General features: G+C 61.0%; 2 protein-coding genes across 2 annotated transcripts; one reads left to right on the top strand and one right to left on the bottom strand.

Moving 5' to 3' along the window:
* Nucleotides 1-405: 405 nt before the first annotated feature.
* Nucleotides 406-20,470, top strand: FER1L5 (fer-1 like family member 5; the record flags this gene model as incomplete). The annotated part of the gene is made up of 47 exons (XM_079547511.1): nt 406-490; nt 686-741; nt 820-911; nt 985-1,285; nt 1,355-1,483; nt 1,571-1,741; nt 1,817-1,847; nt 1,930-2,045; nt 2,132-2,256; nt 3,301-3,487; nt 3,596-3,639; nt 3,708-3,775; nt 3,858-3,943; nt 4,027-4,140; nt 4,229-4,409; nt 4,481-4,605; nt 5,877-5,968; nt 7,111-7,300; nt 8,266-8,421; nt 9,600-9,713; nt 10,801-10,964; nt 11,036-11,150; nt 11,222-11,341; nt 11,971-12,141; nt 12,654-12,753; nt 12,852-12,929; nt 13,005-13,186; nt 13,276-13,434; nt 13,514-13,612; nt 14,138-14,299; nt 14,377-14,560; nt 14,968-14,993; nt 15,101-15,142; nt 15,211-15,324; nt 15,814-15,939; nt 16,023-16,178; nt 16,252-16,343; nt 17,252-17,485; nt 18,167-18,315; nt 18,399-18,538; nt 18,954-19,042; nt 19,118-19,213; nt 19,307-19,632; nt 19,702-19,895; nt 19,993-20,102; nt 20,176-20,323; nt 20,408-20,470. 47 exons carry the CDS (start codon nt 406-408, stop codon nt 20,468-20,470), a joined length of 6,102 nt encoding a protein of 2,033 aa, XP_079403637.1.
* Nucleotides 20,471-21,794: 1,324 nt separating this feature from the next.
* On the bottom strand, nt 21,795-26,926 carry LMAN2L (lectin, mannose binding 2 like; the record flags this gene model as incomplete). Its single annotated transcript, XM_079547415.1, has 9 exons — nt 21,795-21,937; nt 22,086-22,205; nt 23,371-23,485; nt 23,563-23,724; nt 24,113-24,145; nt 25,203-25,285; nt 25,453-25,570; nt 26,598-26,716; nt 26,800-26,926. 9 exons carry the CDS (start codon nt 26,924-26,926, stop codon nt 21,795-21,797), a joined length of 1,020 nt encoding a protein of 339 aa, XP_079403541.1.
* Between the last annotated feature and the right edge of the window lie 766 nt (nt 26,927-27,692).

Raw genomic sequence — 27,692 nt, 5'->3', positions numbered from 1 at the left:
TTAAAGGTGGGCCATAAAGATGTCCGTATGGACATGGGGCACAGGGACATACGGAAAGGAGGGGCAGGGGGACATGGGCACACAGGGATGCAGTGACAAGGGGCACATGGACATGAGGATAGGGGGACACACGGATATGAGAGCTTGGTGACACGTCACACAGACACAGGGACACAACGTGGGGACACAGCGACGTGGGGACGGCTGGACACGGCAACACAGAGCCACACAGACGTGGGGACAAACGGACACAGCGACACAGACGCACGGTGACACAGCTCCTGGGTGACATGGGGACACCCACCCCACAGCAGCAGCAACGTCCCTTCTTGTGCCCCACCCCGATGCATTCAGGAACGTGACGGCACCATGGTGACAACGCCGTGGTGACACGGGGACACGGCCATGCTGAGGCTGCTGGTGGCCAGCGCTCACCTCCCGGCGGCCACCGGTGCAGGACCCGGTGTGCACGTTTATGCTCGCTTCAGAGGTACTGCTGGGGACAAGGGGACGTTGAGGTGGCTGTCCCTGCACTTCTGGGTGGCAGCAGCCACCTTCGTGTCGTCGTCACGGGATGGGGTGGCACCGAGCGACCTCATGGGGTGGGATGCTGTTGGATGTCCTCGTGGGATGGTGACATGTGCCACCCACATCAGTGTCCCCAACCCAACTCCTGTCCCTCCAGGTGTCCCCAGGAGCACCCGGGTGGTGCCAGCAGAGCGCAGCCCAGCATGGAACGAGGTGAGTTGACCCAGAGGTGGCCGAAAGCAGCACGGGGGCACGTGGCCACCCTGCCAACCTCTGTCCCCCGTCCCACAGACGCTGGTGTGGCCTCTGGCCGCACGTCCCCTGCGCCCCACGGACAGCCTGGCCCTGCGCCTGCAGCTCTGGGGTCAGCCAGAAGCACACAGGTGAGTGTCGCCCTGTGAGCACTGCAGGGTGCCACCCCCACGGTGGCTGCGCTCACTGTCCCCATCCTTGCAGGCTTCTGGGTGCCACCACGGTGCCTCTGCGCTGCCTGGCGGAGGACCCCGGGCTGCCGCTTGATCTCAGCCAGCTCCCATTGCGAGACCCTCAGGGACATCCCACGGGGGCCACTGTTTCTTTGCGCTGCTCCTACGTCCCCCCTGGGCAGATGGCAGCAGGGAATGTCACGTCCCAGCCGCCAGAAGGGGTGGCACCATGCCTGTCCCCCCCACGTCCCACCCCAATGATGGGGACAGCCATCGGAATGGCATCGCACCGCCACCCCAAACCTGCAGCGGGGAAGAAGGAGGATTTCCAGGTAGGGCACCCAAGGGTGAGGTGACCCTCAGCGCGATGTCCCTTGTCACCACTTTGCCGTGTCCCACAGGTGCGGGTCAGGGTCCTCCAGGGCCACCAGCTGCAGGGCAGTGCCATCAAACCGGTGGTGACGGTCCTCATCGGCGAGCATCGCTTCAGGAGCAGGATCCGTGCTGGGAACAACCCCTACTACAATGAGGTGGCCCTGGGGACAAGGACCCGCTGCTGTCCCCTCATCCATCTCCAGTGCACTCATGGCTTTGCCCGTTTTTAGGTGTTTTCTCAGCATTTCCACCTGACGCCCGCTCAGCTGGCAGCAGTGCCCATCCACATCCAGGTCGGGGTCGATGGCACCGTGGGGATGGCGACAGCGTGGCGGCCGCTGACTTTGTCCCCAACCCCACAGGTTCTCAACTCCAGGGCCATCCGTGCCGATGCCATCATCGGCGCCTTCAAGGTAAGGATGACAGCGGGGGAAACGGGGTGACAAAGCTCACCTTGGCCCTTTTCCTGCACCGTCTGCTCCCAACAGCTGGACGTCGGCACCGTCTACAACGCACCCGGTAGGTGGCCCTGCATGGTGCTGGGTGCCCACGGTGTCACCGAGCTGCACAGAGGTGACGTGGGTGTCCCCAACCGGAGCAGGGCGCAGGCTGGGTGGGACGTGGCTGAGCCTGCAGCACCCCCGGCACCCCGATGCTGGATGCTGTGGGTACCTCCGTATCGGCGCGGCCGTGCTGCGTGCCGGCGAACCCGTGTCGGTGAGCACCTTTAAGCATCGTTGTGTTAATGGATTAATTAACTAAAACATAGCGTGTATCGGTACGTACGTATCTTTTTCTTAAAGGAACGGGAGGAGGCAGCGGGGAGCCAGGAGGTGGAAGCCAATCTCTTGCAGTCTGCGTTGCTCACCCCATGCGTGGCCACGCTGCAGCTCCGCATCTACCGTGCTGAGGAGCTGCCCCGGGGTGGGTGAGGGCTGTGAGGGGCGTGGATGCCACCAAACGTCCCCTAACCCTAAAACTGGCCCAAACGTTAGTCCTAACCCTAGTGCAAACTCTAACTCTAAGCCTAGCCCTAATCTCACCCTAATTTAGCCCTATAGAGAACCCTAACCTAACCCTGACGCAGCCCTAACAGTAACCTAACCCAACCCAATCCTAACACTAATCCAACCTTAATTTATCCCTAACTTAACCCTGACCCTAAACTCACCCTAACCCAACCCTAATCTAACCTAACCTAACCCTAACCCTAACCTAACCTAATTCAACCCTAACCTAATCCTAACTTATCCCTAACCTTAACCTAACCTGACCCAACCCTAACCCAAACACTAACCCAACCTTAATTTATCCCTAACTTAACCCTGACCCTAAACTCACCCTAACCCAACCCTAATCTAACCTAACCTAACCCTAACCTAACCCTAACCTAACCTAACTCAACCCTAACCTAATCCTAACTCATCCCTAACCTTAACCTAACCTAACCCTAACCTAACACAACCCTAACACAATCCTAACCTAATCCTAACCTAGCCCTAACCCTAACACAACCCTAACCTAACCCTACCCTAACCCTAGCTTAACCTAATCCTAACCTAACGCTAACCCTAACACAACCCTAACACAACCCTAACCCTAACCTAACCTAATCCTAACCTAACCCTAACCCTAACACAACCCTAACCTAACCCTACCCTAACCCTAGTTTAACCTAATCCTAAAATAACCCTAACCCTAACACAACCCTAACCCTAACCTAACCTAATCCTAGCCTAACCCTAACATAACACAACCCTAACCTAACCCTACCCTAACCCTAACCTAACCTAATTCTAACCTAACGCTAACCCTAACACAACCCTAACACAACCCTAACCTTAACTTAACCTAATCCTAACACAACCCTAACCCTAACACAACCCTAACCTAACCCTACCCTAACCCTAACTCAACCTAACGCGATCACTCCTGGCACAGAGGAGCCATCCCGTCCGTTCCTTGCCGGCAGCAAGAGGAGCTTCGTGGCAGCGGCGGTGCGCGCCAGCTTTGCGGGCAGGACGGTGGGTGCTGGGGGCACGGTGGGTGCTGCTGACAGGTGCCCAGGGGTGACAGTGTCCCCAACACAGCTCTGCACTCGAGCGATGCCCCCCGATGCCAAGCCCACATGGAACGAAGTGCTCTTCTTCCCCCTGCGGGTGAGGCGCCCCCCGCCCCACGTGGGCTCTCTGATAAACCCCTTATTTAAGATCCACGATTGAATCCTCTATTTCTTCCCCCCCCCCCCCCCAATTTTGTCCCCCCAGCTGCCCCCGCTCTGTGACGCCATCGAGCTGGCCATCCTTAGCGGGTAATTGGGGCATCCCTCAATTTGGGGGTCCCCCGGTGTTGCCCCCAGCCCTCACCCCTTGCCCTCAGGTCCAAGGTGCTGGGCACAGCCGCGCTCCACCTTTCCCACATCTCCTCCGCCGGTGCTGAGCTCGAAGGTGAGTCTGGTCCCACTTTTGGGGGGGAGGGGGGGTCCCAGCTTGCAGCCCCTCCCTTCCTGAACCCCATGGTTTGCTTTAGGAGGGCTCCCAGGTTTCTTACCCTGCTTTGGACCCAGCTTCCTCCCCTTCTATGGTGCACGGAGAGATGCTGCTGACGTGCCCAGCGTGAGTGCAGTAGGTGACAGCACGGAGCGTCGCCTGCATTCAGGGGGGACGCAGCCCCCCAGTACCCCCCCTCTATGTTACAGGACACCATGGTGGCATACAGGGGCCGGGTGCTGCTGGAGCTCAGCACCCACACAGGGGACTCCGATGGGCGCCAGCAGGACGCCATCGCCCCGGAGGACATCACCCGTGTGCAGGTGGGGACACAGTGACGCGCGGTCGCTTTTTATCCCAGGGTAGGGGGGGATTATTTGGGTTTTTTGGGGGCATTTTCTCTTCTTGCAGCGCCTTCTGCCCCGCCGCCACCGCCTGGGGCTCTGCGCAGTGTTCTACTCTGCCACCATGCTGCCCCCCGCATCCGAACCTCTGCGCTTCGAGCTCAGCATCGGCAACCACGGGGACACCGGGGACACCTCGTGCCGCCCCGCTGCCTCCGCCACACCGCAAGGCCACCCCCTCTTTGATGGTGAGCAAAGCAGGGGACACCCCCTGTTCCCTTGGGGACACCATGGGGTGCTCATCCCGCTGTGCGTGCAGGGAACCGCTACCACTACATGCCTTGGCATGACAGCAAGCCGGTGGTGGCCGTCACCTCCAGCTGGGAGGACGCTGGGCAGCAGTGGGACGGGCAGAACCTGATGCACAGTGTGGGCGAGAGGCTGGTGAGCAGGCAGGGGTGGGGGGAGGCGTGGAGGTGGGGACATGGGGATGTGGGGACAAATGGATGTGGGGATATGGGGCACAGGGGGCACAGGGGGTGAGGATGTGGATATGGGGACATGGGGATGTGAGAATGCAGGGATGTGGGGACAAATGGATGTGGGGATATGGGGATGTGGGGGCATGGGGCACAGGGGGTGAGGACATGGATGCAGGGACATGGGGACAAATGGATGTGGGGACATGGGGACATGGGGCACAAGGGATGGAGACATGGGAATGTGGGAATGCAGGGACATGGGGACAAATGGATGTGGGGACATGGGGACATGGTGACATGGGGCACAGGGGGGTGGGGACATGGATGTGGGGACACATGGACATGGGGATACATGGGTGTGGGGATATGGGGACATGGGGCGCAAGGGATGGGGACATGTGGATGTGGGGACATGGGGACATGGGGAGACATGGATGTGGGGACATGGGGACATGGTGACATGGGGCACAAGGGGTGGGGACACGAGGATGTGGGAATGCAGGGACATGGGGACAGATGGATGTGGGGACATGGGGACATGGTGACATGGGGCACAGGGGGTTGGGGACATGTGAATGTGGGGACACAGAGACATGGGGACACATGGGTGTGGGGATATGGGGACATGGGGATGTGGGGCACAGGGGATAGGGACATGTGAATGTGGGCATGCAGGGACATGGGGACAAATGGATGCAGGGACATGGTGACATGGGGCACAAGGGGTGGGGACACGTGGATGTGGGAATGCAGGGACATGGGGACAAATGGATGTGGAGATACGGGGACATGGGGCACAAGGGATGGGGACATGTGGATGTGGGCATGCGGGGACATAGGGACAAATGGAAGCAGGGATATGGTGACATGGGACACAAGGGGTGGGGACACGAGGATGTGGGAATGCAGGGACATGGGGACAAATGGATGTGGGGGCATGTGGATGGAACGCATGGATGTGGGGACACACGGATGTGGGCACGCAGGGACATGGGGACACACGGGACGGGGACACATGGAAGGGTTTGGATTAAAAAGGACCTTAAAGTTGGGCCGTAACGATGCCCAGATGGATGTGGGGATGCAAGCATACATGGACAGGGGAAAGTGGTGACCCCTACAGACGCGGGGACACGGGGATGTAGGGATGGGGGACGTGGGGACACACGGACATGGGGATGGGTGGCAGGGATGAGCAGTGGGTGGGGGCTGGTCGACAGTGAGGTTCCACAGGAGGGAAATGTGGCGATGCTGCGGAACGCGAGGCCGGACGCCCTTGGGGACGTTGGCAGGAAGCTGCTGCGTGAGCTGGCGCGGGACTGCAGGTCAGCAGGGGGAGGGGGGGCTGTGGATGCTTTAATCATTGACCCCAATGCTGGAAGTGGGGTGGGGAAGGGAGCCCAGCACCAGGGAGGATGCAGTGGGGCGTTCTGAGGAAAAAATGGGGCACTGGAGGGAAAAACAAAGGGTGTTTTGTGGGGGTAAATGGGAGATTTCAGGGGGAAACTGGGCGTTTGTGGGGGGTAATGCAGGATTTGGGGTGAAAGTTGGGCACAAATAGGAGAAAACGGGAAATCTGCGGGGGAAATAGAGCATTTATGGGGGAGGAAATGGGGCATTTGAGGAGAAAAGTGGGGCTTGGGGGGAAAAAAATGGGTGTTTTGGGGGGGAATGGGACATTGGAGGGAAAAAATGATTCAATTAGGGGAAAAATGAGCATTTGAGGGCCAGACGTGGAGCGTTTTGCAGGGAAATTGGGTGTTTTAGGAGGAAAATTGGCGTTTCTTGGGGGTAATGTGGCATTTGGGGTGAAAAATTGGTATAATGGGGGGAAATCGGGTGTTTTTTGGGCGGTTTTTGTATTTTAGAGGGGAGTGGGGGGCAATTCTGGGGAGATATGAGGCATTTGGAGGCCAAAGTGAGGTTGTGAGAGCTATTGGGGGTCAGGGGGGTGGTTGGGCTGGAGGATCTCGGAGGTCGTTTCCTACCTTGGTGATTCCATGATTCTACGAGATGGGGGCATTGCTGAGGCAGGAGTGGGTTGGTTTGGATGGCAGTTGTGCATTTTTTGGGGGGAGGGGAGAACGGAGGGCATTTCTGAGGTGGAAATGGATGCTTGAAATCCTGGATGTGGCGCTCAGGGACACGACTGAGTGGAGGGCTGTTGATGAGGGCAGCATGGTTGGGGCATGGTTGGACCCGATCTTGGAGGTCTTTGCTGACCTGAGTGATTCTAGGATTCTGTGATTTTTTTTTGGTGAGAATCAGGCGTATCTTGAGAGAAAACGGGATGATCTGTAGGAAAACGAGGCTCTTTTTCAAGGGAAACAGGGCGTTTTGTGGAGGATCTGGGGACCGGGATGCAATTATGGTGTCATCTGGGACGAAACGAGGGGCGTTTTGGGGTGAAAATTAAACATTCTGGGGGCAAGCCAGGCGGGTGAGCATCCCCAAATCCTCTCCCCAGGGCTGCCCTGCCTGTGCTGCAGGCCCAGCGCCCCCGGACGCGGCTGGACGTGGAGCTGCGCGCCGCCCGCCTGCAGCTCCTGCAGCTCCTCGCCTCGGCTGCTGCCGCTGGGCCTCCGCGCCAGGCCTGGGCCGAGCTGCTCCCCGAGGCCGAGGCCTGGCTGGGCCGAGTGGCCGCCCTGCAGGCTGAGGTGTGCAGAAAGCCCCGTTTTGAGGGGGTTTTGTGGTTTGGTTTTTTTTTTGGCTCTTGATGTCACAGAATCACACACACAGAAAAACAGAACGGCCAGGGTTGGAGGGACCTCGAGGATCGCGGAGCTGCAACCCCCTGCCGCACGCAGGGCCACCAACCTCCACATTCAAGAAGCCCAGGCTGCCCAGGGCCCCATCCAACCTGGCCTCCAACACCTCCAGGGATGGACGGGGCATCACAGCCTCTCTGGCAGCTGTTCAGCCCCTCCCCGCTCTCACAGCACACAACTTCCCCTGACATCCAACCTCCAGCTGCCCTCCCTCCATTCAAACCGTTTCCCCTCGTCCTGCTGCCATCTCCCCTTGCACAGAGCTGACTCCCCTCCTGCCTGCAGGCTCCCTTCAGGCCCTGCAGGCTGCACTGAGGTCACCCCCAGCCTTCTTTTCTCCATGCTGAACAAGCCCAGCTCCCTCAGCCTGTCTTCGTGGTGGAGGTGCTGCAGCCCCTGCTCATCTCTGCGGCTCCTCTGCACCCCCTCCAGCAGCTCCCTGTCCTTCCTGTCCTGGGGGCTCCAGCCCTGGACACAGTGCTGCAGATGGGGCCTCAGAGAGCAGAGCAGAGGGGGACGATGGCCTCCCTGTCCCTGCTGCCCCCCCCTGCTGACGGAGCCCAGGCTCCCGTTTGTTTCCCAGCTGCAATCACGCACTGCTGGCTCGTGTTCAGCTTTCCATCCCTCAGGACCCCTGGCTCCGTCCCTGCAGGGCTGCTCTCAAGCACCTCTCCTTCCAATCTGTGCACACACCTGTGGTTCCTCCAGCCCACGTCCAAAACCTTGCGCTGTGCTGTGTTGAACCTCATCAGGTTCACCCACACCCACCTTCCAAGCCCGCAGAGATCCCTCTGAACCGCATCCCTTCCTTCCACACGGGTGTCCCCCCTCCACCTTGTCCTGCTCTGTCCCAGCCTCAGGCCGGTGTTCCCGACGTGTTGCTGTGGCTGCGGAGCGGCGCCCGCTGCCTGGCCTGTGCCCGCATCCCCGCACACCGCCTCGCCTGCTCAGCCCACGGCCCCGCAGCCTGCGGGCGGCTCTGCGGACGGACGCACACCCTGATGCTGGAGGTAGGGCAGCAAGCGGCCCCTGGACCCCTCATGGCCCCTCAGCGCCTCTTCTACCTCCCCATTTCCCCCTAAATCCAGTCCATTCCCCTCCGTGTCCTCTCCAAGTCTTCTCCATATCCCTTCCGCTTTCCTTCGGTGTCCCATCTGTATCCGCCCCATAGCCCCCTCTACAACCTCTCCATATCCCCGCCATGTCCCCTATGTGTTCCATCTATGTCACCTCCGTATCCTCCCCGCAGTCCCTTCATGTCCCCTCCATGTCCTCTCCCCCTGTATGCCCATTCACCATTCAAACCATGTCACCTCCATCTCCTCTCTCTATGCTCTTCTCCTCTCCCTTGTCCCCTCCGTCTCACTTCCATGTCAACTCCATATCCCCTCCACTTTCCTCTCCGTGGTGCCTCCATGTCCCATTTATGCCACCTCCATGTCCCCCCTGTGTCCTCTCTAAGCCTTCTCCATATCCCCTCCACTTTCCTTCAGTGTCCTGTGTCCCTCCATAGTCCCCTCTACAACCTCTCCATATCCCCTCCATGTCCCATCCGTGTCCCATCTATGTCACCTCCCCATTCTTTCCATGTCCCCTCCATGTCCCATCTGTGCCACCTCCATGTCCTTTCCCTTCATGTCCCCTCCATCTCCTCTCCCCCTGTATATCCATTCAACATTCAAACCATGTCCCCTCCATGTCCCCTCCCCATGCTCTTTGCATCCTCTCCCAGTCCTCTCCGTATCTCTTCCATGTCCCCTCTGTGTCACCCCCCTGTCAACTCCATGTCATCTCCGCGTCCTCTACATGTCCCATTTATGTCACCTCCATGACCCCCCCATACCAACTCCTCTCTATCTCCAAGTCCTCTCTGTATCCCATCTAATTCACTTCCATGTCCCTTCTGTGCCCCACCTGTGACATCTCCACATCCTCTCCACATTTCCCCCATGTCCTCACATGTCCCATCTATGTCACTTCCCTGTCCTTTCCACGTTCATTCCACGTCCCTTCTATACCTTCACCCCGTCCCTTCCATGTCCACTCCGTGTCCCCTCTGTGTCTCCTCCATTTTCCCTCAACATTTCCCCATCTCACCTCTTCCTCTATGCCTTCCCACGTCCCCTCTGTATTCCTACCCTCCATGTCCCCTTTGTGCCACACTCATGTCCCCCCACGATGTCCCCAGGTCCCGGGACACCTCCATGCCCAGCTCCGTGTCCGGCTGTGGCTGGGGCGTGTGGCTGAGAGCCAGGAGCTGCCGCGTTACTTGGAGGGCGCCCTGCACGTCTATGCTGAGACAGTGAGTGCTGGGCAGGGCACAGCGAGGTGACACTGGGACAAAGTGACATCGTGACATGGTGACGTGGTGACACTCTGACGTGGTGGTGAGATGACATGGTGACATGGTGACACCGTGACGTAGTGACACAGTGACATGATGACATGGTGACGTGGTGACACTGTGACGTTGTGACACCATGACATGGTGACACGATACCAGGGTGACACAATGACATGGTGATGTGGTGACTCCATAATGTGGTGATGAGGTGATATGGTGACGTGGTGACACCATGATGTAGTGACACAGTGACATGGTGACTCCATAATGTGGTGATGAGGTGATATGGTGACATGGTGACACCACGAGGTAGTGACACTGTGACATTATGACATGGTGACATGGTGATGAGGTGACACAGTGATGACATAGTAACGTGGTGACATGATGACGTGGTGATATGGTGATGCAGTGACACAGTGACATGGTGACACTGAGACATAGTGACACCATGACATGGTGACACTGTGACATGGTGGTGAGATGACATGGTGACCATGACAACACCGTGACGTAGTGAAACAGTGACATGATGACGTGGTGACATGGTGACACTGTGACATGATGGCATAGTGACATGGTGACATGGTGACATGATGACATCACGATGTAGTGACATGGTGATCTGGTGACACTGTGATGCTGTGACATGGTAACATGGTGATGTGGTGACACTGTGACATGGTGATATGGTGACACTGTGATGCTGTGACGTGATGACATGATGACATCATAACGTGGTGATGCTGTGACATGGTGACATGGTGACATAGAGACGTGGTGCCACCACGACATGGCGATATGGTGACACAGTGATGCTGTGCCATGACAACATGATGACATTGTAATGTGGTGATGCTGTGACATGGTGACGTGGTGACAAGGTAGCATGGTGACACCGTGACGCGTTGATATAGTGACACAGCAGTGCTGTGACAGGACAGCATGGTGACATGATAACACGATGGGGTGATGAGGTGACGTGGCGACGCCATGACGCAGTGACACAGTGACATGGTGACACAGCGGCGCCCCATTCCTACAGTACGAGAACCAGACGAAGATCCTGGGCAAATGGAGCAGGCAGGCGCTCCCAGCTCGCCCCAGCTTCTCCGACGTGGCCGGCAGAGTGGCGCTGCCCCGCGAGCGCATCCGACCCCCCCGGGGCTGGTGCTGGGATGGGCCCTGGGCTGTGGAACCGCCACGGAGGTGAGAGCCCAAGGGACACCCCTCCCCGTGCGTGGGGACAGCGAGGTGATGGCAGCTGCTCCCGTCCTCAGGCTGCTGCCGGAGCCCGAGGCTGGCATGGACGAGGTGTTGGAGGAGGTTTATGAGAACCAGAGCCGGCGGCGCGGCGGGGAATGGGGACCTGCTGCTGTGCCCAGCACTGATGTGGTGAGAAGGGGTGACACGGGGGGCAGTTGAGTGGCACAGACACCCCAGAGCTCAGCTTCTGCCTGCTGCAGGCCGGCGCGGCGGTGCCCCCCAAGGAGGAGGTGGCGTGTCCCCAAGGCTGGCACGTCACCGATGACTGGCGGGTGGAGGTGACAGGGGCCGTGGATGAGGCTGGTGAGCGATGTCCCCGTGTGGGTGTGCTGGGTTGGGGGGTGGCAGAGGTGACGACGACAACGTGGGTGATGCAGGATGGGAGTATGGGGTGAGCGTGGCGGCCGGAGACCCCTCACCTGCGTGGCACCCCAAAGAGGAGATGTATCACACACAGCGACGGCGGCGATGGCTGCGCACCCGGCGTAGGGACAGCAGTGCCCAGGAACAGGACACCGATGTGGTGGTGGGAATGGGGTGGCACATATGGGGCTGGTGGGGTGGCAAGGAAAAGGGTGATAGGATGGGGGGGACAAAGATGGGGTGGCAGGAACAGGGTGGGAGGTATGAAGATGGAAGGGGATGGGGAGGTGGATGTGAGGGTGGTAGGGAGGGGGTGGCAAAAATGGAGCGGTGAGGTTGGGGGTGACAAGGATGGGGTGGCAGGGTGAGCAGAGTGGAGTGGCGCAGGTGGGGTGGCAAGGAAGGGGGTGACAGGACGGGGTTGAACAGGATGGGGTGGCTGGAAGGGGGTAGCAGGGGTGGAATGGCAAGGATGGGGGTGGGTGACAAGGATGGGGTGGCAGGGACAGGCGTTTGGCCACCAGCCCCCTGCTCTGTGTATCCTTCTCTCCCCACACCGTCACCTTTGTGCCACCCATCCCCACAGCACAGCCCCGAGGCTCCGGATAAAGCATGGGAGTACGCATCCCTGTGGGGCGGCCGCTTCCATCTGCAGCGCCGAGCGGGTGATGCGTGCCGGCGGCGCTGCTGGCGTCGGCACATGGTGCCAGAGCTGCCCTCATCTGTGGCTGCCATCTTCCTCCTCGAGGGCACAGCGGTACGGATGGGGATGGACGGAGGGATGAGAGGGATGGGGGTGAAGGGAGGGACGGAGGGATGGAGGGAGGGATGGAAAGGGATGGAGGGACAGGGGGATGTGGGGATTTGAGGACAGGGGATGGATGGAGGAATGGATGTAAGGAGGAAGAAACAGGGATAAAGGAATGGGAAGGACAGAGGGATGGAGGGAAGGAGTGACGAAGGGATGGAGGGGCAGAGGGATGCAGGGATTCAAGGACAGAGGGATGTAAAGACAGAGGGATGGATGCAGGGATGAAGGGACAGAGGGTCGGATGGATGCGAGGGCAGGCAGGGAGGGAGGGAGAGATGGATGCAGGAGTGGGATGGAGGGATGGACAGAAGAATGCTGAGAGGGAGGAACAGAGAGAGGCATGCAGAGGCGTGGGGATGCAGGGACAGTGGGACACAGGCGCAGCGGGATGGAGGGACATGAGGACAGTGGGACAAGGGGGCCGGGTTGACTGCCCTACCCCACATCCCAACTTGTAGGATGCAGAGGAAATGCCAGAGAGCAAGCAGATGGCAGCAACACCCAAAGGCCGGGGACACCCCCAGCACCCCACGCCTGTCATCCTCTGCACCTTCGAGCGTGAGCCACAGGACACTGGGGGAGGATTCTGGGGGTCCAGGGGTCCCCAATGCTAACACTAATCCAGAGCCTCCTGACATCCCTCCCTCCTTCCTCAGGACCCAGCTCCTTCCAGCTGCGCTGTTACCTCTTCCAAGCGCTGGAGCTGAAGCCCCACAGCACCAAGACCACAGCAGGTGGGACCCCCCCCCAGCACCCTGACCCCCTCCAGCAGCACCCTTGGGTGCTGACAGTGGGCGCTGCTCCCACAGACCCCGTTGCCCACGTCTCCTTCGTGCACGTCAGCCAGAGCACCCGCGTGCTGCCCGGTACCCTGGACCCGGTTTGGGATCAGTCGCTGCTCTTCCATCGGGTGCAGCTCCATGGGGACCCACGCGGGCTGCGGGATGAGCCCCCAGCTGTGGTGGTGGAGGTGTTCGATCAGGATGGAGGGGTACATTGGGGACACCCAGGGGTGGGGAGCACCTATAGGCAGTGGGCAGCCATGGGTGGGGGCATCCGCGCCCTGTCGCTGCCTCGTAGGGTGCTGGGAGCTTCCTCGGGAGAAGCGTGTGCACCCCAAAAGTGTGGCTGGATGTGGGGCGCCGGAAGCTCCCCAGGCTGCAGAGATACCCACTGCAGGGGCCGGGGGGGCCGGCCGGGGAACTGCTGGCTGCCTTTGAGCTGCTGCACGAGGCTGAGGTGAGAGGTGGGCAGCAGGGGGTGGGGTGGGGGCTCCCAGAGTCTGTCCCCAGCATTCACACCCCTGTCACCCCAATAGGACGGGGCGATGGCACGGCTCAGCACCCCGCCATGGAGACAGGGCACCTTCGGCATCCCCCCAGGCATCCGGCCGGTCCTGCGGCTGATGGCACTGGAGGTGATGCTGGGTGGCAGGGAGGAGAAGGGGGGGGGATGAGGTTTGGGGCAGGGAGGGGAGAAGGACATGGATGAGGAAAGGGGTGGGGAGCGGGATGAGAAAAGGATGGGGACATGAACAGGAAGATGGGATGGGATGAAATAGGACAAAATGGGAAGGAAGGGGACAGGATTGGGTGGGATGGGATGTGATGGAAAAGGGAGGGATGGGATGGGATGGGATGGGATAGGACAAGATGGGGACAGGGAGGCTGGGGACAAGGATGTGGACAAAGACAGGACAGCAATGAGGACAGGAATGGGAACAGCGACAGCAATGGAGATGGGTTGGGGATTGGGTTGGGCACAGGAATGGGGCAGAGATGGAGAATGGGATGAAGATGGGAAGGGGCCAAGGGCGGGGATGGAGCCCGGGAGGCAACAAAGACAGCAATGAAGAAGATGGAAATGGGGATGAAAAGGACAGGGATGCAGGAAAGGATGGAGATGGGTGAAGGACAGGGGTGAACGGATGTGGGCCCTGCAGGTGCTGGCGTGGGGGCTGCGGGGGCTCCGTGGCCGCTGCCTGCTGCCTGTGCGCGCCCCCAGCCTGGAGGTGCAGTGTGGGGGGCACGTCCTGCGCATCCCCCCCATCACCGACCTCGCCACCAACCCCAATTTCCCCATCAACGCCTTCCTGCTGACGCTGGTGAGCACACGGGGACGGGGAGCAGAGCCCACCCGTGGGTGCTGGCAGCCCGGGGTGACGGCGTGGCTTGGTCCCAGCACCTACCAGTGGAGGAGGAGTACGTGCCCCCGATCCGGCTGCGGGTTTTGGACACGCAGGGTTTTGGGTTCCGGCCCCACGTGGGCCAGGCGTGCGTGCAGGACCTGGCGAGGTTCCGCCGTGAGCCCGATGGAGAGGAGCAGCTGCCCCAACCTCGTGTCCCTGTGTCGGGTTCCAACCCCGGTACAACCCTGTCCCAACCCCCCTCGCCCCTGCCCCATCTCTGCCCATCCATGCCCTCTCCCTGGGACCCTCTACTGCATCCCTGTCCCTTCCCCATCCCTCAGATATCCCTGTTCCATCTCTATCCCTACCACCATCCCGTTCCTATTCCTACCCCATCCCTGTCCGTCCCTTTTCTGTCCCTCTTATCCTCCTACCCCCTCCCTGCCCTGGCCCTGACTCCAGTTCCTCCTTGCCCCATCCCTGTCCCATCCCTGTCCCATCCCATCCATCCCTTTCCCATCCCTGCTTCATCCCTTTCTCATCCCTGTCCCATCCATGCCCCCTCCCTGTCCCACCCCCTCCCCCCCGCTGTCCCATCCCCGTCCTTCTGTAGGACGCTCACTTTGTGTCCCCCCCACACACAGCTGCTGCCTGGGGCAGGATTGCTCAGGTGAGCCCCCCCATGTCCCCTAAACCTGTCCCCACCCCCAACAGCCCAGGCTGTGCCGTGGGGTCCCCCCGCCTCCTGTTCCCAAATGTTCCCCCCACTCCCAACAGATGCTGCCCAAGGTGGCCGCTGAGAAGGGGACTGCAGACAAGGTGGGCAAAGGAATTGGGGGCCATCAGGGGCCACCAGAGGCATCCTGCCTCACCCTGCTGCCCACCAGGACATGGAGAGGGAGGAGGAGGATGAGGAAGAAGGCGACTGGTGGAGCAAATTTTACATGGCCATGGGAGACAAGGCAAAGAGCCACCGGAGGACACACAGGGACAGCCTGAAGGTGAGGGGAACAGCGTGACATGGGGCAGGGGATGGGGATGGGGTTGGAAGGACAGAGGTGGGGATGGGGGTGGGAATAGGGTGGGACTGGGACAGGGCTGGGGTGGTGGTAAGAGCAAAGATGGGGATGGAAGCAGGGATGGTTGGTGATAAGGATACGGGGATAAAGAGGGGAACGTGGTCAGGGATGGAAATTGGGGGAGAAACAGGATGGGGATGAGGGTTAGGGATGGAAAGTGATGAAGAAGTGGTTGAGATGAGGATGGGGCAGAGATGAGAACTGCGGTGAATACAGGATGAGGACAAGGACAGGGACAAGGCTGGGGACGGGGGTGAAGACGAGACGAGGACAAGGACAGGAATGGGACAGGAATGAAGATGACTGGGGACAGGGACAGTGATGGGATGGGAACAGCGATGAGGAAGGGGGCTGGAAGAGGAGAAACACCACAGCAGGGATGGGGACAAGGACAGCCCCACTGTGCCGCAGGTGTACGGCTGCGAGCTGGAGGCGGTGCCCAAATTCGAGGGGCTGCAGGATTTCTGCCAGACCTTCCCCCTCTACCAGCCGGGGGGGCAGCAGGGGGACGACCCCGTGCCTGTGGGCGAGTTCAAGGTGAGACCCCCGTGCCCACAGGGACCCCAGACCCAGGATGGGGGGAACCCGGGGTGCACGGCCATGCTGTCCCCCTCTCCCAGGGGCTGTTCTGTCTCTATCCCCTCCCCGAGGACCCCGGGGTGCCCCCGCCGCCCCGCCGCTTCCAGGAGCTGCCCCCCAGCCAACCCCAGCAGTGCCTGGTGCGCGTCTACGTCGTCCGTGCCTTCGACCTGTCCCCCCGTGACCGCAATGGGATGGTAAGGCCGCTGCCGCGTCCCCCACCCCGTCTGTCACCATCTGTCACCCTGACGGCCCCCTCCCTGCTGCCAGTGTGACCCCTACGTTCGTGTCTCGCTGGGAGCAAAGACACTGGGCAAGCGTGACCACTATGTGCCCAACACCGTGGAGCCAGTTTTTGGCAGGTAGGGCCACTGTGGGTGGCTTGGTGGCACTGCCACTCCTGGCTGGCACCGAGCAGAGGTGCCCAGGAGGGCTGCAGGGGCTCTATGCTGGGGGATCCCACCCCCCATGCCACCATATCCCTAATTTGCCCTTCAGGTCTCTGTGCCAGCAGTTCTCTGTTAGTGTGTCCCCATTCCTCGTGCTGGAGGGTCCCTGCAGCACCACATCCCCCTCCCTCATGTCAGCAGGTCCCCATGCCACCAGCTCCCCATTCCCCATGCAGGTGTGCCCTATAACACCGCATCATCATGGCAGCAGGTCCCCATTCCTCGTGACAGCAGGTCCCCATGCCAGCGTGATCCCATTCCCTATGCCACTAAGTCCCCATGCCACCAGCTCCCCGTCCCTCGTGACAGCAGGTCCCATAACACCAAGCCCCCACGCTACCAGGATCCCATTCCCCACGTCACCAAGTCCCCATCCTCCACACCAGCAGGTCCCCATGCCATCAAGTCCCCATTTCTCTTGCCAGTAGGTCCCATAACACCAAGTCCCTTTGCCACTGAGTTCCCACTCCCCACGCCACCAAGTCTCCGTGCCACCAGCTCCCCAATCTCCATGATAGCAGGTCCCATAACACAAAGTCCCCATGGCACCAGGATCCCATTCCCTCTGCCACCAGCTCCCCATTCCTCACGACAATAGGGCTCATAGCCAAGTTCCCATGCCACCGAGACCCCATTCCTCATGATAGTAGGTCTCATAACACCAAGTCCCAATGCCACCAAGGTCCCCATGCCACCAGCTGCCCCTTCCCCATGGCAGTAGGTCCCATAACGCCCATTCCCCACACCACCAGCTCCCTATGCCCCCCAGTCCCCACGCCAGCACATCCCACACCTGTCAGCCCCTTCCCCGGTGCCAGCAGGTCCCCATGCCCACCGGTGCTTGTCCCCACGTGGGCTCACCTCGGGGCTGACCCCACTGCCAGGATGTTCGAGGTGATGGGCACCGTCCCGTTGGAGAAGGACCTGAGGGTCTCACTGCTGGACCACGACCTGCTGCCACCCGACCAGGAGATTGGAAGCACCACCATCGACCTGGAGAACCGGCTGCTGTCCCGATTCCGTGCCCACTGTGGGCTGCCCCGTCTGTACCGCATGTGGGTGACCCCCAGAATGGGGAGGGGGCTCTGGGATTGGGGGTAGGGATGTGGGGAGGGGGTGGGTATGGAGGGATGAGGGCAAGGGAGGTGAGGAGGGCACAGCGGCATGGGGACAAGGAGGATATGAGGGGTACAGGGGTATGGGGACAAAGAGATGGGGACACAGACATGGGGAGGGCACGGAGGCACGGGGACAAGGGGATGGGGGGCATCGGGGGACAGGGGGGCAGGGAGGTGGGCACAAAGGTGCGGGGACAAGATGGGGAGGGCAGAGGGACATGGGGACATGGAGTTGAAGAGGGCATAGGGATGAAGGAAGGTGGGGAAAAAGAGGTGTGGAGGGCACAGGGGATGAAGTGGGTACATGGGATAGTGACAGGACTGGGAACAGGAAACGGGGACAGAGTGGGCAGGGATTTGGGGACGATGGGGTGGGATGGGACAGGAGCAGGGATGGAGATTGGTTGGGACCAAGGGGATGGGCAGAGGGAACTGGGAACAGGGAGGTGGGGCAGGGTTGGCATAGGGGGCATGGGGAGCTGGGAAGGGCACATGGGGACGGGCATGGGGAGCTGGGGATGACACAAAGGGGAAGACGAGGGGATTGGGTGGGCACGGGGCTACGGGGTGGGCATGAAGGGATGAACACCACAGCCCTCAGCCCCACACTGCCCACAGGGATGGCCCTGGGCGCTGGCGGGACCAGCTGAGCCCCAGCCGGGCACTGGAGCACCTGGCTCACACCCGGGGGCTGCAGGCACCCGAATTCAGCGCCGATGGAACCGCCGTCATCTTTGGGGGCTCCACCTTCCTGCTGAGCCATTTTGGTGGGTTGGGGTCTCGGGGGGGTGATGGGGGGGGGGGTGATGGGGTCCCTCCGATGGTCCGTCCAGAGGGTTTGGCATTGCAGAGAGTGGACCCCCCACATATCGTCACCCCGGGGCGCCCCGGGAGCGCCTGGCCCTGCATGTGCTGCATGCATGGAACCTCGTCCCTGAGCATCTGGAGACCAGGACGCTGTACAACAGCGCCCAGCCTGGGCTGGAGCAGGTGGGGATGGGGCGGTGGGGACAGCGGGGTGCAAAGAAATGTCGGGGGGTGATGGGAAAAGAGGAGTGGTGGGGATAGGGGAACCTGGAGAGGTGCTGGGACTGGGGGGTGGTGGGGACAAAGCTGAGGGTGGTGGAAACCTCGGGCATGGAGGGAATGCAGTGGGGTGAGAGGGAGGGATGCTGGTTTGGGGGCAGTGGGGACCCTGGGGTGACAGGGACAGCCCAGCAGGGAGGGATGCTGGTTTGGGGACAATTGGGACACCATACCATAAAGCGATGCCTGGGGATGGTGGGAACAGGGGGTGGTGGGTTGGGGGGGGTCCTAACGCGATGGGCACAAGGTGGGATGCTGGGGGTGGGTGACGGGGAGCTCACAAGGGGACAAGTGGCAGCAATTCCACCCCACGGCACAGGGCAAGGTGCAGATGTGGGTGGACATCTTCCCCGCCAGCCTCGGCCCCCCTGGACCCCCCGTGGACATCACTCCCCGCAAACCCCGGAGGTGAGAGCTCTCCACGGGACAGGAATGTCCCCGGGGGGAGGCGGGGGGGGGGGGTGACACAACCCCCCTCCCCAGCTATGAGCTGCGCTGCGTGGTGTGGAACACCCGCGACGTGGAGCCAGGGGACATCAGCGCAGCAGGGCAGAGGATGAGCGATATCTACGTCACCGGGTGAGCACGGGGCCAGCGCTGCGTCCCAAAGGCCGTGGGGACAAGGTGGGGGGGCCGTGAGGACATCTGTACCTCCCTCCCCACGGCGTGCAGCTGGTTGGATGGGCTGGAGGAGCAGAAGCAGAGGACGGACGTGCATTACCGGGCGCTGCAGGGCGACGGCAGCTTCCACTGGCGCTTCGTCTTCCCCTTCCAGTACCTGGCAGCCGAGCAGCGCTGCGTGCTGCCCCGCAAGGTGCCGTGCCCCGTGGGGAGGGGGGGAGAAACGAGGTTTTGGGAGCCGAGCGTGACCCCCTTCTCCTCCCCTCGCACCGTGCAGGAGCATTTCTGGAGCCTGGATGAGACGGTGCTGAAGGTGCCCCCGAAGCTCATCCTCCAAGTGTGGGACAACGACAAGTTTTCGGCCGATGATTTTTTGGGTGAGGGTCCCTCTGCCCAGCCGAGGAGAGGCACAGAGGGACACCCGGGGCTGACGCTTCTCCCTGCAGGTGTCCTGGAGCTGGAGCTCACCCGGCTGCCCCGTCCAGCCCAGCGGCCGCAGGACTGCACCCTAAAGCCACGTCTGAGCCCCTGGCCCTGGGGGAAGGCTCGGGGACCCCCCCGTTTCTCTCTGTTCCGACAGAAGCTGGCGCGGGGTTGGTGGCCCTGCGTGGTGCACGAGGGTGGCACGCAGCGCATGGCGGTACGGCGGGGAAGGGGAGGGCAGTGCGATTTGGGGGGGAGGAGAGAGGGCAGGGAAACTCATCCCGCTCCATATCCACCCGCTGCTCCTCCCGTAGGGCAAGCTGGAGCTGAGCCTGGAGCTGCTCGACGAGAAAGAGGCAGAAGAGAGACCGGCGGGGAAAGGCCGGGAGGAGCCCAACGCGTACCCACCCCTGCAGCCCCCCGTGTGAGCCTCGCAGATCCCGAAGGGCGCAGAGGGGGAGGCAGGGGTTGGGGTGACGCGGCTCCTCGTCCAACAGGCGCCCCGACTCGTCCTTCCTGTGGCTGCTGGCCCCGCTGCGCGCCCTGCGCTACGCCGTCTGGCGGCGGCACCGCTGCCGCATCACCGCGACCGCGGCTCTGCTGCTGCTGCTCCTCCTGCTCCTCAACTTCATCTACTCTGCCCCGGTGAGCGCAAAGGGCCCCCAAACCCCCTCCTGCTGCTCACGGAGCCCTGCTGAGCCCCCCCTCCCCCCGTTCCTCCCCCCTCAGGGTTACTTGGCCATGAAGCTGGTGAACCCGCTGCGCCTCTTCGGTGCTGGGAGCAAACACTGAGCATCCACAGCGTCAGAGGACAGAGCACCGAGGGGGCGCAGCCTCATCCCCTCCTTAATAAAATCAGAACCGAGACGGGCGAGGCAGAGCGGCTGTAAGCAGAGCGCCAGGAGGAGCTCAGCACGAGGAGCGCAGCGGTGCCACACACACACCAACATTTATTCCAAGACACGTTACAGCTGGGAAGAGGTGCACACGTTTCACTCCTGGCTCTCAGGCAAAACAGAGGCAAAACATCACAGAGCAGCCCCCTTCCAGGCCCCACAGCGGCTCTTCGGGCACTTTAACAAGCTTCCATCCACCCCAGTACAAGCATCCTGCCCACAAGGCACCGTTCCCCGCACGCTGGGACCCATCCTGGGTCAAAAACAGCTCCCAGCCTTGCCCTGCAGCACCCATGAGCGGAGTGCTGCCACCTGGACGTGCTCAGAGCTCAGGGAGGCACCGACCTGCTGTCCCTGTGGGCACCCCGTGCCATCACCCCCCAAATCCACGAGAGCAGCTGCAGGAGCCCAGTGCAGCCCCCGGGGCGACGCTGCTTCTTCCCATGAGAGAAACACAGCGAGGAGTCACTGACAGAAGCAGTCACTGAGGTAGGAATAAACCAGGACTCCCTGGAAGGCAGCGAGGGCTGCGGCTCTGAGAGGCCCCCCGTGGTTCAGCTGCTGCTGCTGGGAGCAACGAGCCGGCAAAGCAACGACATGCAGGTGGTGTTGGAGGTGTGTGGAGGCACAGAATGCCAGAGAGGGACAGAGCTGAGCCCCAGGGCAGCAGCAAACAGGGACTGAGAAGGGAGAGTGTGGTACTGAACCCTGCCTGGAGCGGGGAAGCAGTCAGCGTGTCCTCAAAACACCCAGCACCGGGGGTTAATGGATGGAGGGGCTGCACAGAGGTTGGAGGGGCGAAGAAAAAGCAGGAGGGTCTCTAAAGAAGGTCTGAGGTGGGTGATGGGAGCAGCCTGAGCAGGAGAACAGCTTGGCAAAGCCCTCCTGGAAACGAAACCGCTGCAAAGGGGTTGTGGCAGGAACCCGGCCAGGAAAGCAGGGCTGGGACTTCGCAGCCAAAGCGGTGACCGCCGCGGATGTGCGATGGCAGAGCCAGCCCAGCGCCGCCACCGCGCTGTGAGCCACCTCCAGCAGCTCCCAGAGCCCAGCTCCAGCTCCCAGCAGGCCTGCAGGGGACAGCAGCTTCATCCCCAGCACAACGTGGGTCCCCTCTGGCACCGGGGGAGTCCAGGAGCCCAGTGACGAACAGCAGCCGTCCCCACCGTGGTTCCTGGGGACACCGGGGGCGCTGCCACGAGGCAGCCTGTCACACTGCAGCTTCAGTAGAAATGCTTCCGGCTCTGCTCCTGCCACTTGTTGTACACGATGACTCCGATTACGATGGCGAAGACGACGGCAACGAGGGAGAAGAAGACAATTAAGAAGAGAGCCAGGCCGCTCATGGGCTCCAGCGGTGCCTCCACTGCAGGGGAGAGGAACAGCCGTGAGGCCTCGGTTGCTGCGCAGCAGCTCATTGCCATCCTGCCGACCAAAGCGGCACGATTCCTAACAGAGCTCAGCTGCTTTGCTGCTGAGACGCCACAATTCCTGCTCCTCGACCCCCCACTTACTTCCTGGCAGCTTGAGGTTGTCCACCACAGGCAGGTAAACCTCCTTGTCCCGCCGCTCCTCCTCCGGCGTCCGCTCCACCGTCAGCTGGTACAGCTTCAGAGAGATGATGTCGTGGTTGTCTGCGAGCAGAGCAGATGAACCCTGAGGTGTCACCCACCAACACGGCCCCAGCCAGGGATGCCAATGCCACCGGTGGCACCGTGGGACGTCGTCGCTCAGCCAACGGCCCCTGGATGCCAGCTGTCCCCTCCCAGCAGAACTCACCTCCTCAGGGCAGGCTCTGAGCTCTTCCAAAACCTCCAACGGGAACCTTTAAGCTACTTAAACCGACAAACGACAGCCCAGACCGAGCCACGGTCTGACTCAAAAGCATTCACGCTCCCCCATTGCAAAAGCAGAGTGTTAGAATCAGCCTCACATGACCCTATTTCCTCTGCTTGTGACCGGGGTGTTATTAGTGGGACAACGCGAGTGCTCCAGGCCAGCCTGCCAGCTCCCAGGGCATTAGGCAGAGATCTGAGGAAGAAAAGGAACTTTTGTTGGAGCCAACACCGGGCCCAGACACCAGCCAGTGTGCTTTCATAGGGCGTAACTCAAAATCAGGCTTAAAACCTGCCCGGCGAGACAGAGCTGGGTAACTCCAGGCCTCACAGCACCCCAAGCAGCACTGCAAGAGAAGGGGTGAGCAGAGAAAGGCAAAGGGCTTCAGCTCCTGCAAAGCACCGCTTCCATCAGCCCACCCTGCACCCTTCCCCAGCACCACTGCCCTGCAGTTAGGAAATGCAAAGAGCAGACTCCAGCTGCTCTGACAGCACAGCCAGCACCTCTGTTCTCACAGCGTTTTAAGAGCAGTGTTTTAACCCCCAGCAGCAGGACAGCAATGACCTCAGCGCTGCCCTCAGGCTCTGCCCATCACAGATGAGATTCTCGGTTCTCATTCTGTTCTGCTCCTCCTGAGGCACACAGCTTGGGGACCAACCCTCCTGACAGCTTGGGGACCAACCCTCCCGAGCGGCCGCTGTTTGGCAGGAGGTGCTGGCTGAGCTCTGCCCATTCACTGCCTGGACGTCACCGCCAGCCTCATCTGATAGCAGATGGAGCTCAAAGCTGCCTATGGAGCTGCACAGCACACCCAGACCGGGATCCGAGCTTCCCAAGATGAAAAACAAAGTTCCCTCAAGCAGGAGGAGATCCTCAGGCGCTCTGGAAGCCCCTCCACGCCTCAGCTGCACCTCCAGACACCCAAAGCTGCACAAGAGCTGCTCAGGGCCCACGCAGCAGTACCTGAGAGGTCTCCGGTGACAGAGGAGGTCCCAAAGTAGTACCCACGGGGCAGGCGCACACCAGGCACGTCGATGCAGTCCCTCCACTCCTGCTTACCATCAATATCTATCAGCACCTGCAAACAAACAGGTTCTGGTAGCACCAGGCGCCAGCACGGCTGCCCGAAAGCCCCCCCAGCAAGCAGCAACTCACCGTCAGCCTCCTCTTGACGTAGCGGATGACCAGGAAGGTGTCGTGGTTGAGGTTGCGCACCATGGCTGTGCAGCCCCCCAGCTCCGTGGGTCTGCCATCCCTGTCGTGGTCGTAGGTGAGGGAGCCGTTGTTCACCATGGCGGAGATGTAGGGGAAAACACGCTGCGGGGAGAAGGGCCAAACTCAGCTCCCAACTCTGCCCCGGCATCGCAGTGTGCCCGAGGGGTCTGGAAATGCTGAATTTCAGGTGGTCCCAGCTGGAAGCAGGAGCTGGGATCACTGCGGGTCCTTTCCCACTCGGGGTATTCTGTGATTCTGTGGCTTCCTACTGACCCCAGGTTCCTTCATCCCAGCTACGCTTCCCCAAAAGCTCCATCCCTGCTCATCCCCTCGCCTTGGCTACCACACGTGTAGGGCAGAAGAGGAAGTTCTCATGCTTGCTCCCTGCTCACACAGGGGTGCCTGCAGCTCCACTGAGGGAATTCCCTTACGGAGAGGACAAAGTATCACCAAGCAGCTCGGAAATGGGGATGTCAGCAAGAGCAAGTACCTGATTTCCTGGGCTGTACCTCCTCTTCTGAGCCTGCGAGTCCAGTATCGCAAAGCAAGAAAGAGCACAGAAGCAAAATGGTCACAGACCAGAGTTTAGCAACTCGAAATTGCAACCTGGGAATCCTCCGTGCGCAGCTCAGCGAGGGCAAAAGGCAGACAGGGGGTTCAGCTGCTGGGGCTCTCAGGCAGGATGCAGCTGGCGGGCTGGAGAAGCACAGCCACAGCCCTGCACATCCGCGGGACCAACAGCGCACCGATCCCTGCACGGTGCCAGGAGAACCACAGCCTTCGGTCAGAGCACACCAAGGCACGGCTATGAGCACAAAGTCCACCCAGGGCCGGAGCAGGCTGCTAGCAATGTTTGCTCGTTGTTTATTCAGCAGCTGCAAGGTCAGAGCGCATCGCAGCGGTGCCCCCTGCATCCTCTGGGGGCTGCAGAGAGGAACCAGGGCAGCCCTGGGGGTGCGGGGAGAGCACTGAGGTTGCGGGGGTCAAACAGCGCCTGTTCACCAGGAGCAGCCGCAGTTACCAAAAGGCGAATCGTTTCACAAGGGACAACAAACCAGCACCAGGATGGGGGAGGTCAGGTTTTAACCGCCTCACGACCCCAACCAACACCAAAAGAGCCCCAAACAAAAAGCAGACACAGCAGGCAGAGCAGCAGAGCGCAGGCACGCTGTGCCCCCTCCAAAAGCAGCCCCAGCACGCAGCCAGCTGGGGGGGCTGCCGGGCTGCTGCTCTGCTCGAGCTCCATGAAGTCCACGTTTGCTTCCCCCCAGCTCCTGCTTGCCTGCAGCCTTCCAAAAGCTCAGCAGCTCACCACGCAGCGGTGGTGACCCATTTGTTTTCTCCTACCCTGCTTTTTCTGGGTGAAGGTGACAACAAATCTGCTCACAGACTGCCTCACTACAAAGAAACCGACCACGCGGGGAGGAGAAGGAGGCAAGGCAAGCTGAGTAATCCCTGCTGGCAGCCAGCCGGCCTCCAATTTCAGATCCTAAAAGCTCACACCTCGCTGGCTGCAAGTTGAGCTCGGTGCTGAGCTGCCCACAGTGCAGCCAGCAGGGCGCACATCAACCCCAGCTCACCTCCTGCTGCTTCTCCTCGTTGGGGTAGGTGTCCACAAACACCCCCAGGCCCAGGAAGTTATCCTTGCTTCCAAAGACGGGCCCTGGGGGGAAAGGACGGACAGTAAGAAGGACAGAAAAGAGACAGAGGCCCTGCAGTTCCTCGGAGGGATCCAAAGGAGTGCACAGAGCCTCTCAGGCCACTGCGTGCCCCAGAGAGGTGAACCAACAGCCCTCCCTGCAGGCACAGCCTCCCTCCGGCAGGGTTTACCTTGCTGCATGCGGTCCTTGGTGTACCAGATGGCAAAGCCGTCACCGTTCAGGTTCTTCTTGCCTTGCCCGTGGATTTTGAAGTGCACCTGCATCTCCCAGTCACGGAGGTAACACGGCTGCGAGGAGGAACAACCCCTCAATCCCAAAGTCTCTCCTTTGGAACCCAATTCTCCACCCCCAGCCCAAGCTCACACACCTCAAGCCTCCCCAGCACCACTCAAGACACCATTTTTTCCCCTAAAACCTCACATCCCAGTGCCACCCCCACCCCAACTTTCCAGCTCCAAACCCATTTGCATGACCTCCCACCCATCCCAGATCCCTGCACTCCAAAACCTTTCCCTCTGAATCTACTTCTCTACCCCCTCCCCTTAAGTGCAGACACCCCACATCCCTGACCCCTCCCCTACATTTCCCCCTCCCCCCCCCCCAATCCGTTTCTCCAGTTCCATTTTATTGCCCCCCACGTCCCCCTCCACTCTAAAATCTCTCCATCTGAACCCCCTTCCCCTCCTCCTGCCCTCTCCTATCAAATGCAGCTGCCCCACAACCCTGACCCCCTCCCACTCTGAAGTCACAGAATGGCCAAGGTTGGAAGGGACCTCGAGGATCTCAGAGCTCCAATCCCCTGCCGCACGCAGGGCCACCAACCTCCACGTTCAACAGCAGCCCAGGCTGCCCAGGGCCCCATCCAACCTGGCCTCCAACACCTCCAGGGATGGACGGGGCATCACAGCCTCTCTGGCAGCTGTTCAGCCCCTCGCCGCTCTCACAGCACACAACTTCCCCTGACATCCAGCCTCCAGCTGCCCCCCCTAAGTCTCTCAATCTGAACCCGTTTCTCCCCCCTGCTATCCCCTCTCTAAGTGGGATACCAGTCGGAGGATTCCCTATGACCCCAAACCTCTCCATCTGAACCCAGCCCCCTTTACTCCCCCTACTATTCCCACCCCCTTCTCCATATACCCCCCCCAACACTCCAAAATCTCTTCTTCTGAACCCATTCCTCTTCCTCCTGCTCCCCCCACATCCCCACCACCTTCCCTACATCCCACAACCTCCAAACCCCTTTTTTACCCCATTTCTCCACCCCGGCCCCCCCCGAACTCCCCACCCCCCAAACCCCCACACCCCGGCTCTCACCACACGGTTCCACACGGCTCCCCACTTGCTCTGCACATCGGGCGTGAGGCGGATGTACTGCGCCATCACCATGGCGTTGCCCTGCAGCTCCCACAGCCCCGCGCTGGCCGAACCCACTCCTGTCGGGTCCACACCACCGGTCGGTACCGGGCCTCGAGGCCCCGACCCCGGCCTGCCCTCCACCCCCGCTCCCCCCCCTCACCCTGGTACGGTTTGGACAGCGAATGCTCCCGTTTCAGATGCTCTTCCATCTGTTCGGCCCGCGGCCCGCCCAGCCCCACCGCCACAACCAGCAGCGCCAGTCCGGCCCGCCACCGGCCCGCCGCCATCTTGCCTCCTCCTCCTGCCAGCCCCTCGCGTCCATTGGTCAGCTCTCTCGGCCCGCCTCCCAGCCCCGCGCGTCCATTGGTCAGCTCTCTGGGCCCGCCTCCCGCGGGCTCATTGGTCGGCTCGCTCCGCCCACCGCGCGATGCCGACGGATGGCTGGCTGCACGGCGTGGCTGTCAGATGGGGGGAGAGGCTAATGCGCGCAGGGGGTGATGGGGCTTGAACTAAAGGACACTTCCGGAATAGAGGTGCGGTAGATCCCAGCGCGGGCTTGGCGCTTCCTGAGCCTCTCAGTTTTCCCAGCGTTCTAGGTGCTGCCTACGGGTCCTAAGGAGCCTTTTGAATCCTGTCCGTGTGTCATACTGACCTCAAGAGTCCAACCCCGGAGGGTTATGTACTCCCCTCAAGGTCTTGCCCTTAGGTTCTGGTGCCCCCAAAGGGCCTGGGTCCTGCAGCACAGGTCCCAGTGCCCGCCTCCAAGGTCCTGCCCCCACCCTGGATCCTGTCCCTTAGGGCTTAGTACCTTCCCGCTCACTAAGTGAGGCAGGTATTATAGATCCTAGTGATCTCACCGCCGCTTTTTGTCCCTCAAACTTAGTTCGCGTTGCAGGTCATACTGCCCTCCATCTCCATACCGCGCCCTCCACTCGAGCCTTATGCCCCACATCCAAAGCCCTGCCGCATAGTCCCCACCCGGGCACCCACTGCCCCTCCTTTCCACCTCTATCAATCCTCTTTCTGTGTGCGTTAGCCGCGGCCGCAGCCACA

This window comes from Tetrao urogallus (assembly GCF_951394365.1).
Source record: "Tetrao urogallus genome assembly, chromosome: 27".
Classification (NCBI taxonomy): Eukaryota; Metazoa; Chordata; class Aves; order Galliformes; family Phasianidae; genus Tetrao; species Tetrao urogallus.
This window is presented reverse-complemented; position numbering and strand designations above follow the sequence as displayed.